The sequence below is a fragment of the Panthera pardus genome, unplaced genomic scaffold (assembly GCF_024362965.1).
Source record: "Panthera pardus isolate Hobbes unplaced genomic scaffold, ASM2436296v1 HiC_scaffold_16, whole genome shotgun sequence".
Lineage (NCBI taxonomy): Eukaryota > Metazoa > Chordata > Mammalia > Carnivora > Felidae > Panthera > Panthera pardus.
In genome coordinates this window covers 67,031,934-67,045,480 of record NW_026526721.1, presented here as the reverse complement: position 1 = coordinate 67,045,480, position 13,547 = coordinate 67,031,934, and the positions used below count along the sequence as shown (strand labels likewise).

General features: G+C 37.1%; 1 protein-coding gene across 4 annotated transcripts in view; it reads right to left on the bottom strand.

Moving 5' to 3' along the window:
- Positions 1–13,547, bottom strand: part of EAF2 (ELL associated factor 2) — a 38,802-nt gene that overhangs the window by 6,180 nt on the left and 19,075 nt on the right. For all 4 annotated transcript variants that reach the window (XM_019448535.2, XM_053903429.1, XM_019448534.2 and 1 more), the window contains 2 exons: positions 13,243–13,388; positions 2,401–2,661 (listed from right to left, as the gene is read on the bottom strand). In XM_019448535.2, the coding sequence (XP_019304080.1) occupies positions 2,401–2,661; positions 13,243–13,388 (407 nt within the window). The remainder of the gene's footprint in view (positions 1–2,400; positions 2,662–13,242; positions 13,389–13,547) is intronic.

Genomic DNA, 13,547 nt, shown 5'->3' with positions numbered 1-13,547 from the left:
ATTTTAAATCTTTACTTCACAAAGATTTTTGTATTTGTTTTGGAAAACATATTAGTGATATGAATGCTTTCTAATCCTTATTTCAACAAGTTAAATAAAGATAAAAACTGTTGACATTGTGTGTTGAATGGTGTCTTGCTCCTCTTAATTCTAAATTTATTCATTAAAGATTTCAAAATATACTATAAAACTATAATAATCAAAACAGTATGGTACTGGCAGAGGAATAGACACATAACTCAATGGAACAGAAAAGACAGCCCAGAAATAACTCCATATTTATATGGTCAATTAATTATGACAAAGAAGGCAAGAATATACAATGGAGAAAAATAGCCTCTTCAATAAATGGTGCTGGGAAAACTGGACAAATATATGCAAAAGAATGAAACTGGATCTGTTCTGTTATATGGCTAGCTAGAGTCAGTCGTTTTCTTTATCATTATTAATTAACACAGTGAGATTAACTTTAAATACACATAAAGTCCCATTTTCCTCCTGAGAGTATCAACCTGTATGCTTTTATTAAAAAGTATTTATTGAGCGGGGCGCCTGGGTGGCTCAGTCGGTTAAGCATCTGACTTCGGCTCAGGTCATGATCTCGCGGTTTGTGAGTTTGAGCCCTGAGTCGGGCTCTGTGCTGACAGCTCAGAGCCTGAAGCCTGCTTCGGATTCTGTGTCTCCCTCTCTCTCTGCCCCTCTCCTGCTCATGCTCTGTCTCCCTCTGTCTCAAAAATAAATAAAACATTAAAAAAATAAAAATAAATAAATAAATGTATTTATTGAGCATCTACTATGTATCAGGTTGTGTGCTAGGTGCTAGTACTCAATGATAAGTGAAAAAATAAACAAGACTGGTCTCCTCCTGCAGCTTAAACTTTAGAAGAAAGCAAATCACACAAAAGATATAAATTTATAATTATGACAATTGACATAAGCAAGATATTGCTCTGAAGTTCTGCAAAAAGGAGGATCTGACCTTGTCAGGAAGGTATCCTTGACAGAGTGTGTCTTGAACTGTAATCTAAAGGAGAAAAAGTTAACTACATGAAAAGAAGGAAGTGTTTCTGGCCAAATGAACAGCAGTGTATAAGGGCCCTCATATGGGTGAAAGGTTTGAGTATAGTGGCAAAAATTAGGTAAATGTTACTAGAACAAAACAAGCAAGACCATTATGTTAAGATGTTTTGTCTCTACCATAGAAGAAATTACAAATGACACTTGATGCGGGAGTGGTTAGGGGAGATGACCCTCTGTTGTGAAAAGCCTGTATATAACTTTTCATTCCGCAAGAACGTAACTACTGTTGACCAGAGGCCTTACCAATAATATAAGTAGTTAATTAACACATGTTTTGTATGCTATATACTACTATATGTGTCATATACTATATTCTTATAATAAATCAAGGTAAAGAAAATGTTAAGAAAATTATAAGGAAAAGAAAATACATTTACAGTACTGAAAAAAAAATCTATTAAAAAAAAAAAACCACGTAAAGTGGACCTGCAATGTCCAAACCTGTGTTGCTTAAGGTTCAACTGTACTAGTCATTGAAAAGTTTAAAGCAGGAGGGGTGACAGATTATATTTGAATTATGAAAAGAGCAATATGGCTGCAATATACATAATGGATCAAAACTGGGTTTGAGTAGATAAGGGGGTGAACCAGTTAGAACATCACTGCAGAGTGAAATGCAAGAAATACGGTAAGTTGAACTAGAGTAATAGCAGTGGAGATGCAGAGAAGTAGATGAATTTGAGAAATATTAAGGAGGTAAAATAAATAGGACTTGATGATGGATTGACTATGCTACAAAAAGGGAGAGGAAGTAAATCCTTATATACAATTAGGCTTCTGGATTGTATTATTATGAATCCTGCCTTTCACTAAGAGGAAACACAGTGAGCCAATGATTATAAGTTGGTTTTTGGACAAAGTGAATTTGGAATGCCTTTCCTAAAAGATGGTGTTGGACTTATCTGTTTCTAGAGCTCAGAGGACCAGGTCAGAGATGCAAATTTACAAGTTATCTATATGTAAGTATTGATTACAACAAAAATATGGAGGAGAATATCTAGGGAAAGAATGTGGAAAAAGGAAAGAGGGCTAGAATTAAGCCTTGCTTGAGGAACTCCAGCTCTAATGATGGAGTAGAAGATTCTAAACTGGCAAAGGAGACAGAGAAAAGTATCTAGAGAGACAGGAGAAAAACCAATAAGACACAATGTCACAGTGTCAAAAGGAAAGGAAGGATTCAACAAGCAGGTAATGATTAATCATAGTACCAAATGAATAAAGTAAGAGTTTTATTCTTTTAATCCAAATTTTAGATCATAATCACTATGGCTCCACAGTGAATTCTTACTTTTCCAATTACTCATGTTTACATATACTCACTTAAAGTACTCATCAGAAGGCCACTGTTGTCATGAGATCTATTCCGGCCAGCATCCATATCAGGAATCCTGCACTGTGGCATGGCAGACATGACAGGATGTCCTGAGATATAAGTCCCTGGATCAGAAGGAGAGGATCTGCACTCTTCATCGTCTGAGTCACTGGAACTATCCTCACTACTTGAAGATGATGAACTTTTGGAATCCGATGAACTATCACAACTACTCATCTGGTCCATTAGACTAGCTTCTGCCTTCAGTTCTGAAAATAAAGCAGAAATTAATAGACAGGTTAAATAAATAATATTAAACATAGATATTAAATAAAGTAAATTTTGAATGTGCTAGCTTCTAAGAGACTGTTGATAAGGAATAAATAAGATATATATACATTTACAGCATTTAAAGCATTTTACTTAAATTTTTAAAAATGTTTATTTTTGAGAGAGACAATGTGAGTGGGGGAGGGGTAGAGAGAGAGGGAGACACAGAATCTGAAGCAGGCTCCAGGCTCTGAGCCGTCAGCACAGAGCCCAAAGTGGGGCTTGAACCCATGAGTTTTGAGATCATGACCTGAGCTGAAGTCAGATACCTAGCTGACTGAGCCACCCAGGCACCCCTAAAGCATTTTATTTAAAAAGCTCCTCTACCACCAAAACAAGCCATACTTCAATGTTGGGATTAAGAAAATTAAAAGACATAGGCAGTGCCTAAATCGAAATACTACATTTTTATACCATTATACTTAAATATGTATGTAATTCAAATAAAATAAAGAATGTGAAAACTTAAAACTATAAAAATGAAAATCTATTTTGGCAGAGACAATCCTCCAACTCCTCTTATCCTAAAATATATATAATGCAATGCAATACCTACAGATGAATTTCTTTTTTTTTCCAGCTTTTTTGACATATAATTGACAAAATTGTATACATTTAAATGTACAACAGGCTTCTGGCCCTGGCATAAAGTGGCTCGGCCAAAAAAACCACTTTGCCTTGAACAAGGAATCTGGACATTCAGCGTGAACAGCTGAATGATGCTGGGTGGACAGAGCTCCTGCCTCTCTGATTCAGCAATTTGAGGTGGTCAGGCTGGACAACAGGGTCCTCACAGAGGTGTGTTGCAAGGATATTACCTCTGCCCTTTAGGCCAACCCCTCCCTGACCAAGCTTAGCCTTTACACCAAAGAGCTGGGTGATGCTGGTCTGCACCTGGTGCTCCAGGGCCTGCAGAGCCCCACCTCCAAGATACAGAAGCTCAGCCTCCAGAACTGCTGCCTAATGGAGGCTGGCTGTGGGGTTCTGCCCTACATGCTGCACTCAGTGCCCATCCTGTGTGAACTGCACCTCAGTGACAACCCACTGGCAGATGCAGGCCTGTTAGCTGCTCTGCAAAGAGCTTCTGCAACCTGCCAGTGGCCAGCTGTGAGTCCCTAGCCTTGGTGCTCAAGGCCAAGCAGCACTCCAAGGAACTCACGGTGAGCAATGACAACATCTGCCAGGACAGCCCCAGGGCACTGTGCCAGGGCCTCATGGACTCCACCTGCTAGCTGGAGGCGCTGATGATGGAGAACTGTGGTTGCACATAGGCCAATGGTAAGGATCTGTGTGGCATCATGGCCTCCAAGGCTTCAATGAAGGAGCTGGAACTGGGTGACAAGCTGGGCGACCTGGGCATTGTCCAGCTGTGCCCCAGGCTGCTACACCCCAGCTCTTGGCTCAGGGCCCTATGGCTCTGGGACTCTGACATCACCACCAAGAGCTGCAGAGACCGGTGCCATGTCCTTAGGGCCAAGGTAAACCTGAAGAGCTGAGCCTTCTGGGCAATGCACTGGAGGACAGGGTGCCTGGCTGCTGTGTGAGAGCCTGTAAGAGCCTAGTTGCCAGCTGCATTCTTCATGGGTAAAGTCCTACAGCTTACAGCCATCTGCTGCCACCACTTCAACATGATGCTAACTCAAAACAGAATCTTGTAGAGCTGTAGATGAGCAACAACAAGCTGGGTACTCTGGCATTCAGGAACTATGCCAGGTCATGGGCCAGCCTGGCACCATGCTGTGGGTGCCTTAGCTGGGGAATGCGACTTGACTGAGAGTGGCTACTGCAGTCTGGCCTCCCACCCACTGGCCAACCACAGCCCATGCAAGTGGGACCTCAGGCGACAACTACATGTGTGACCCAGGCATCTAGCAGCTGATTAGAGCCTCCAGAAGCTCAGCTGTGCCTTGGAACAGCTGGTCCTGTACGACACCTACTGGATGTAGGAGACAGGACTGCCTGCAGGTCCTGGAGGGGCACAAGCTGAGCCTAAAGGTCATCTCCTGAATGGCCTCCTGGCCTAGCTCCTGCAACCTGCTCTCCTGATAGCTCCTACCTGGGCCCTTGCATGAGACTGGCTGCTCTTGGGGGTTCTCACTCTGGGTGTCCTAGCTTTGACTGAAGAGAAATATGCAAATCAATTGACTTCTGTGAGAGAACTTTAGACAATCTCTAACTATTAAAGCACTTTTTTTGGTAGGAGGAAAAAACCCAAAATGCACAACTTAATGCTTTGGTAAACATATACATTGTGAAATGATTATCATAATTAAGTTAATTAACATATCCAACACCTCATAGTTTCTGTGTGTGTGTGTGTGTGTGTGTGTGTGTGTGTGTGTGTGATGGAAAACCTAAGATCTGCTCTCTTAGCAAATTTAGACACCATGCCACTGGCACAAAAATAGACACACAGGTCAATAGAACAGAATAGAAAACCCAGAATGAGCCCACAGCTATATGGTCAATTAATCTCTGAAAAAGCAGGAAAGAATATCCAAATGGGAAAGAAGTCTCTTCAACAAATGGTGTCAGGAAAACTGGACAGCAACATGCAAAAGATTTAACTGGACCACTTTCTTACACCATACACAAAAATAACTTCAAAATAGATTAAAGACCTAAATGTGAGACATGAAACCATTAAAATCCTAGAGGAGAACCTAGACAGTATCTAACTTCTTTGACATTGGCCATAGCAACTTCCTACTAGATGTCTCCTGAAGCAAGGGAAACAAAATAAAAAATAAACTATTGGGACTACATCAAAATAAAAAGCTTCTGCACAGCAAAGGAAATAATCAACCAAACTAAAAGGCAACCTACAGAATGGGAGAAGATATTTGCAAATGACATACCTGATAAAGAGTTAGTGTCCAAAATACATAAAGAACTTATAAAACTCAACATCAAAAAACCCCCAAATAAACCAATTAAAAATGGGAAGAATATATGAATAGACCTTTTCCTAAAGAAGACACACAGATAGCCAATGGACACATGGAAAGATGCTCAACATTACTCATCATCAGGGAAACATAAATCAAAACTACAGTGAAATATCACCTCACACCTATTAGAATGGCTAAAGTCAACACAAGAAACAAAAGTGTTAGTGAGGATGTGGAGAAAGGGAGACCCTTGTACACTGTTGGTAGGAATGCAAACTGGTGCAGTCACTCTGGAAAACAGTATGGAGATTCATCAAAAAGTTAAAAATAGAAGTACTCTATGATCCAGCAATTGCACTACCAGGTATTTACCAAAAGAATACAAAAATATTAACTCAAAGGGATACATGTACCCCAATGTTTATAGCAGCATTATCAACAATAGGGAAATTATGGAAACAGCCCAAATATCCATCAACTGATGAATGGATAAAGAAAATGTGGTGTGCATATGTGTGTGTATGTATGTGTGTATGTGTGTGTGTATATATATATATATGTGTGTGTGTGTGTGTGTGTATATACATATATATATAATGAAATATTACTGAACCATAAAAAAGAATGAAATCTTGCCCTTTGCAACAATATGGATGGAGCTAGAGAGTATTATGATAAGTGAAATAAGTCAGAGAAAGATGAATACCATACGATTTCATTCATGTGTAATTTAAGAAACAAAACAAACAATCATAGGGAAAAAAAGAGAGGCACAAGAAATATACTCTTAACTATAGAAAACAAAATGAGGGTTGCTGGAGAGGAGGTGGGTGTGGGGATGGATTAAACATGTGATGAGGATTAAGCACCGGATGTTGTATGTAAGTGTTGAATCACTAAACTCTACATCTGAAACAAATATGGGACCCTGCCCTACCTCTTGCCAGTATACCCTGCTGCGGAGCATCTCTGGGTGGTGGAGTGGAATCTCAGACCTGAAGAAAAAGGAGAGTACTTTCCCTGGTCACAAGTTGTCAGTGGGACTTCTGATCCATCTCTCTTGTTTTCCTTATCCGGGCTACCCTGGTGTTGTTGTTGGACTTTTAACCCAGGGGAAGAATGACCCTATCTGGAATACCTTCTATAGCTAAGTTGGGGGTCAAGACATACTGGCCCTGAACCATCATCATCTGGGAGGGGAATATTTTATCATGCCCTGACTCTACTATTCCTCTAGTCCTTCCTGAGTTCCCTAACCAGATGGCCCTCCAATTTCTACCTTTCAGAGTTGGCCTTTGGTTGTCTTTTGCATTATTTCCAGAGTTTATAGTTTTACTTTGTAGGGAGAAGCAGGGAGTGATAAATCTATGCTGTCTTGTCCCACAATACATTTTAAAAAATTGAATTTATACAGAGTATCTGTCCTGTCAAAACAAAATAAAATTTTAATTTTATAAATAGAACATAATCTTCAAATATTTGTGAAGTAAACACAATTAAAAAAATCCATGGACAAAGAAGCAAAAAGATATTAGAAAATACTTCAAATTAAATGAAAATCAAAATGAAAATCTCTGGAATGCAGCTAAAGTACAACTTAGGGTGAAATTTAAAACATGAAATGATTATATTTTGGGGGGAAAAAGACAGTCTCAATTAAGTGAACTAAACTTGTACCTTAAGAAGCTAGAAAATAAGAAGAACAAATTAAAACCAAAGTAAGTAGAAGGGAAAAAATAGTAAAAGCAAGAACTAAGGAAAGAGAACAGAAAAAAAAATAGTGAAAATAAACTGAAGGCTGATTGTTTAAGAATATAAATAGTATTGACAAAACTCAATCATATTTATCAAGAAAAACAAGACACTAGACATAAATTACTAATGTCAGGAATGAAACAGGTGACAGCACTACAGATCCTAAAGACATTAAATGGATAGGAAGGAATACTGTGAACCACTCTGTGCCCATAAATTTGATAAATAAGAAGAAATACACCAACTCCTTAAAAGGCACAAACTACTAAAATTTCTCAAGAAGAAACAGATAATCTGAATATTCCTAAACCTTCTAAGGAAATTGACTTGTAGTTAAAACCCAACCCCCATCCCAACTCCACACACAAATTTCCAGGCACAGGTGGCTTCACTAATGAATTCTACCAATCATTTAAGTTATAAATAATACCAGTGTGATACAAACTCTTCTGGATTATTAAAAAGAAAGGAATACTTTCCAACTTGTTACTTAAGTTGATATCAGAGTTTACTGATATCAAAACCCAACAAAGACATTACAAGAGAACACACACACACACACACACACACACACACACACACACCCCAATGTCCCTTATGAACACAGATGCACAAATTAAAAAAAAAATTAGCAAACCGCATTTAACAATATCTAACATGGCTTTTAATCAGGAATGATTTTGTTCAGTAGGGGGACATCTGACAATATCTGGAGACATTTTTGGTGGTCACAACTGGTGGTAGAAGCCAGGGATGATGCTAAACATCCTACAATGCACAGGACAGCCCCTGACAATGTATTTTCCAACCCCAAATGCCATTATTGCTGAGGATGAGAGAAACACTACTATATTAAAAGTACAATACATCATGAACAAGTGGGGCTTTCTCAGGGATACAAACCTTCAAAAAATCAATCAATATAATTCACTATATTAAAAAATAAAAAGTAAAAGCCATCTCAAAACAGCAAAAAGAACATTTAACAAATTTCAAGTCATTCTTGATAAAAACTCTCAGCAAAAGAGAATTAAAAGGGAGTTAAACTGATGAAAGACAGCTAGGAAGAATTTACAGCTTAAATTGTACAAAATACTAAGAGACTAAACGTTTTCCTGCTAGTGTCAGAAGAAGGAGGTTTTTCACTCATACAACCTCTATTCAATATTGTATTCGAGGTTCTAATTGGTACAGTAAGTCAAAAAATAAAATAAAAGCCATCCAGATGGGAAAGAAAGAGGTAAAACTGTCATTATTCACAAATGACATAATTGTGTATGTACAAAATCTGATGTATCCACAAAAAAAACCTATTAAAATAGTGAGTTTAGTGAAGTTAAAAGATACAGGAAAAATATACAAAAATCAGTTGCATTCTTATTGACTAGCAATGAGCAATTAGAAATTAAAATGATAAAATAAGAGCATTTTTTAAAGTTATTTATTTATTTTGAGAGAAACAGGAAGTTTTTTTATTTATTTTGAGTGAATGGGGGAGAGAGAGTCCCAAGCAGGTTCTGCACTGTCAGTGCAGAGAGCCCAATGCAGGGTTTGAACTCACAAACCATGAGATCATCACCTGAGCCAAAATCAAGAGTTGGACGTTTGACTGAGCTACCCAGGCACCCCAAAATAAAAGCATTTATAATAGCATCAAAAAATTAGGCTTCTGAAACCATTCAATTAAAAAGATAAAGTTTTCACCTCTCTCTCCTGTATCCTCTTTTCCTCTTTTTTCCTGTCTTGACATTTACTCTTGGAACCCAGCCACTATGTCGTAAGGAAGTCCTAGCCACCTGGAGCATAAGCCATGTGTAGGTTTTCCAGCTGACAACCCCTGGAAAGGTCTAGGCCAAAGCCAGCATCAAATTGGCAGACACTGTGAACAACTGAGCCCTCAAATAATTCCAGATGTTAGACTTCTTGTCATTCCTGCTGACACCATGTGAAACAACAACGAACTATTTCCACTGAGCTCTACACAAATTGATGATTTATGATCAGAAAATATGTTGTTATTGTTTTAAGCCCCACCTTCAGATTTTTCTTAAATTCCTCATATTTGGAAACCATAAATCATAATTATAAATAATTGTCAAAGAGTTGAAGTTACACAGATATTTAGAATTCAACTATAGTGGAAGAGCTACTCATCTACTGATGCAGTTAAAGTGATACTCAGAGATATATTTATACTCTTAAATGAATACAAAAAGTAAATTCAACATAGATGAGCTTACCATCCAATTATATGAATAACAGAGCAAACTCAAAATGAGTCAAAGAAAGGAAGAATTTTTTTAAAGAGCAGACATTAATGAATAAATAAACAAAGGAACAAGAAAAAAAAAGGAGTTAAAATAATAGCTAATATTTTAACATTTCCCAGTGCCTGCTTTAGGCACATTATAGGTATTTCTTTATTTAATCCTCTCAACAACCCTAATAATTACCTCTATTTTACAAATGAGAAAACATACACAAAGAGAAATAAGAGGTTAAATAAATTTCCCCAGGCTATACAGCTGCTAAGTGACTGAGCCAGGATTTGAACGTCAGCAGTCTGACTCCAAAGATGTCAGTAGTTACCTACTTATTTCTCTTTCTCTCCTTACCTGGCAGTGGATGTTAACAAATGCTTTAGTTACTGCCAAGCTCATAAGTGAAAAAAATATTCCTTAATTTTAAAATTTACATTTTGAAAGCACTAGTGAGTCTGATCAATTTTTCACATATTCATTGGCCCTTGCATATCTTAGGTTGTAAAATAGACTTAAATCCATATTGAAATTCTGCACGTGATAAAAAAGACTTTTATCAAAGAAGACATACAAATGGCTAGCAGACACATGAAAAGATGCTCAATATCACTCAATACCACCATCAGGGAAATACAAATCAAAACTACAATGAGATATCACCTCACACCTGTCAGAATGGCTAAAATTAACAACACAGAAAACAACGGATGTTGGGGAGGATGCAGAGAAAGGGGAATCCTCTTACATTGTTGGTAGGAATGCAAACTGGTGCAGCCACTCTGGAAAACAGCATGGAGGTTCCTCAAAAAGTTAAAAAGAGAACTACTCTATGATCCACCTATTGTACTACGAGGTATATACCCAAAGGATACAAAAATACTGATTCGAAAGGACACATGCACCCTGATATTTATAGCAGCATTATCAACAATAGCCAAATTATGGAAAGAGCCCAAATGTCCAATGACTGATGAATGGCTAGAGAAGATGTGGTATATATGCACTTTTTTTATACCCATTCATAAAAAAAGAATAAAATCTTGCCATTTGCAATGACATGGATGGAGCTAGAGAATATTATGCTAAGCAAAAAAGTCAGAGAAAGACAAATACCATATGATTTCACTCATATGTGGAATTTAAGAAACAAAATAGATCAGTATGGGGGAAAGAAACAGAGGCAAACCAAGAAACATACTCTTAACTTTAGAGAACAAATTGAGGGTTGCTGGAGAGGAGGTGGGCAGAGGGATGGGTAAAATGGGTGAAGGGTGTTAAGGAGGGCACCTGTGATGAGTACTGGGTGTTGCATGTAAGTTATGAATCACTAAATTCTACACTTGAAACTAATATTACATTATATGTTGATTAACTGGAATTTGAATAAAAAATTGAAAAAAAATGGTTTTCATATCAGAAGAAATCATGTCTTTATATCATTCGATATAAATATATCAATTATATCAATTGATATCAATAAATGGGTATCAATATACACTCTCTAACAATACCATATTTATTAATTCTCTGTTAATACTTATTTATCCATGCTCTTGGGGAGGGGAGAAATTTGGATTCTCATCTTTTTTTTTTAAATGTTTGTTTGTTTGTTTGTTTGTTTATTTATTTATTTATTTATTTATTTAGAGCATGCATGTGGGTGGGGGAGGGGCAGAGAGAGAGGGAGACAGAATCCGAAGCAGGCTCCAGGCTCTGAGCTATCTGCACAGAGACTGACATGGGGCTTGAACTCATGGACTGCAAGATCATGACATGAGCCAAAGTCAGATGCTCAACTGACTGAGCCACCCAGGTGTCTCTCATCTTATTTTTTAAACAAAAATCCCAGACAGCTCAAAGATGTGAATGTAAATTAAACCGCAGAAACACTAGTACAACTGCCAGACATCTAGTCATAAATTTGAAAAGATGATTCAACCATAGCAATAGACATTGGCATAGAAGGGTCAGGAAAATATTTAAAAGAAGACAGTCTAGATAACATGCTATACAAACATCTCAAGGTAATTTCTTATATAAAATTAGACCTTGAAATCATTAAACCTTATATGATGATAACTTATCCTCTAGAATCCAATGCTTCAATACAATGCTTTTATTAAGGTCTCTGCTAAAAAACAAAGAGGGATTTCTTCTTGCACTGTATTATTATTTGTTCTTCCAAGATTTTATTTAAATTCAAGTTAGTTAACATATAGTGTAGTATTGGTTTCAGGAGTAGAATTTAGTGATTCATCACTTAACATGTAACACCCAGTTCTCATCACAACAAGTGCCCTCCTTAATGCCCATCCCCCCACCCACTGCCCCTCCAGCAGCCCTCAGTTAGTTCTCTGTAGCTTAGGGTTTGCTTCCCTCTCTGTTTTTATTTCATTTTTCCTTCCCTTCCCCTATGTTTTTTGTTTCTTAAATTCCACGTATGAGTGAAATCGTATGGTATTTGTCTGTTTTTAAATAATTTTAAATAATTAGCAAATCCTCTTCCCCTTCAATATCTTGATTTTCTATTCCAGTATTTTATTATATGCATGAATAGAATGACATCATAATTCAAATCCATTTCGGAATCAGATATGATATAATAATAAAATAAAATTCAAGATTCCTTGTAGAAACAAGGGTTTTAAGTGTGTATATTCTTTGCTCTTTGTAAAAAGAACACTAATATGTTGGGGAACTAATGCTATAGTGGGCCTAGAATGGAGCAAGTGGAATTGGAGAACTATATACAAATTATGAAAGAAAAGTGTAGAAGCAAATATACTTTGTAACCATGTGACCAGAGTTTTACTCCTACCACAATTAGTATACCACAGACACCCAGCCTGAAGCTAGAAAAAAAAAATGGAGATTTCAGTTTCCTTACTTTCAAAAGGACTATGCCTCCCTAGAAACACCTTCCTGCTGAGAAGTGAGCTGCCATTCAGAAGAACTTACTACATGTTATTACATCTCCTCACTTTCCTATTGGTCTAGTGACATCTTAGATATTTACAGTCTGGCTATAAATAAAATAACTTTGACAGAAAAATGCTGTGAGGAATTCAATCTAAATCATCACAACTGTAAAAAAGAAACTCCAGTTACAGATATCTAAACAGTCACTTTTTTTACCCTGGATAATAATAAAAGATATAAATTCTGTTCTACAGATATAGTCTTACTGACATAATACCCTAAATCATAAACTACATTCTTCCCCCAGAAAAACCCATAATTACAAAAATATTATGCTCTCAATGACAGTTTAAAATCAGTTCTCTCATTAGGGCACCTGGATGGCTCAGTCGGTTAAGCAACTGATTTGGGCTCAGATCATGATTTTGCAGTTCATGGGTTCGAGCCCTGCATTGGGCTCTGTACGGACAGTTCAGAGCCTGGAGCCTGCTTCAGATTCTGTGTTTTCCTCTCTCTGTGTCCCTCTTCTGCTCTCACACACATACACACACACTCTCTCTCTCTCTCTCTCTGTCAAAAATAAACATTAAAACAAATTTTAAATCAGCTCCCTTGTTAATTAAAATAAAAATTTTCACCCAGTAATTCTTAATAATTTATTATAAGGGGAATTATATATAAACTTAGATTTTACCTCTTTCAATATCATCCATCGGAGATGCTGGGGACATTTTGTCTTCAGATGGAGAATGTTTTACAAGATTGGGAGTTCTAGCTGAATTCCGCATTTGTTGTTGCTGTTGCTCTATACGATACTGAATTTTACTACTTCCTTCAACTCTGCAATTCAGAATATCAAAGGTCAAAACAGGGATGATAGAAATTTAACAGTTACAACTAACAAAGTTACTAAAATTGACCACTTATTCTTTTCTCTAGAAATCTTTAAAATGATATTCAAAAATTAAAGCATGAATTTAGTTCATTTTTTAACAAGTA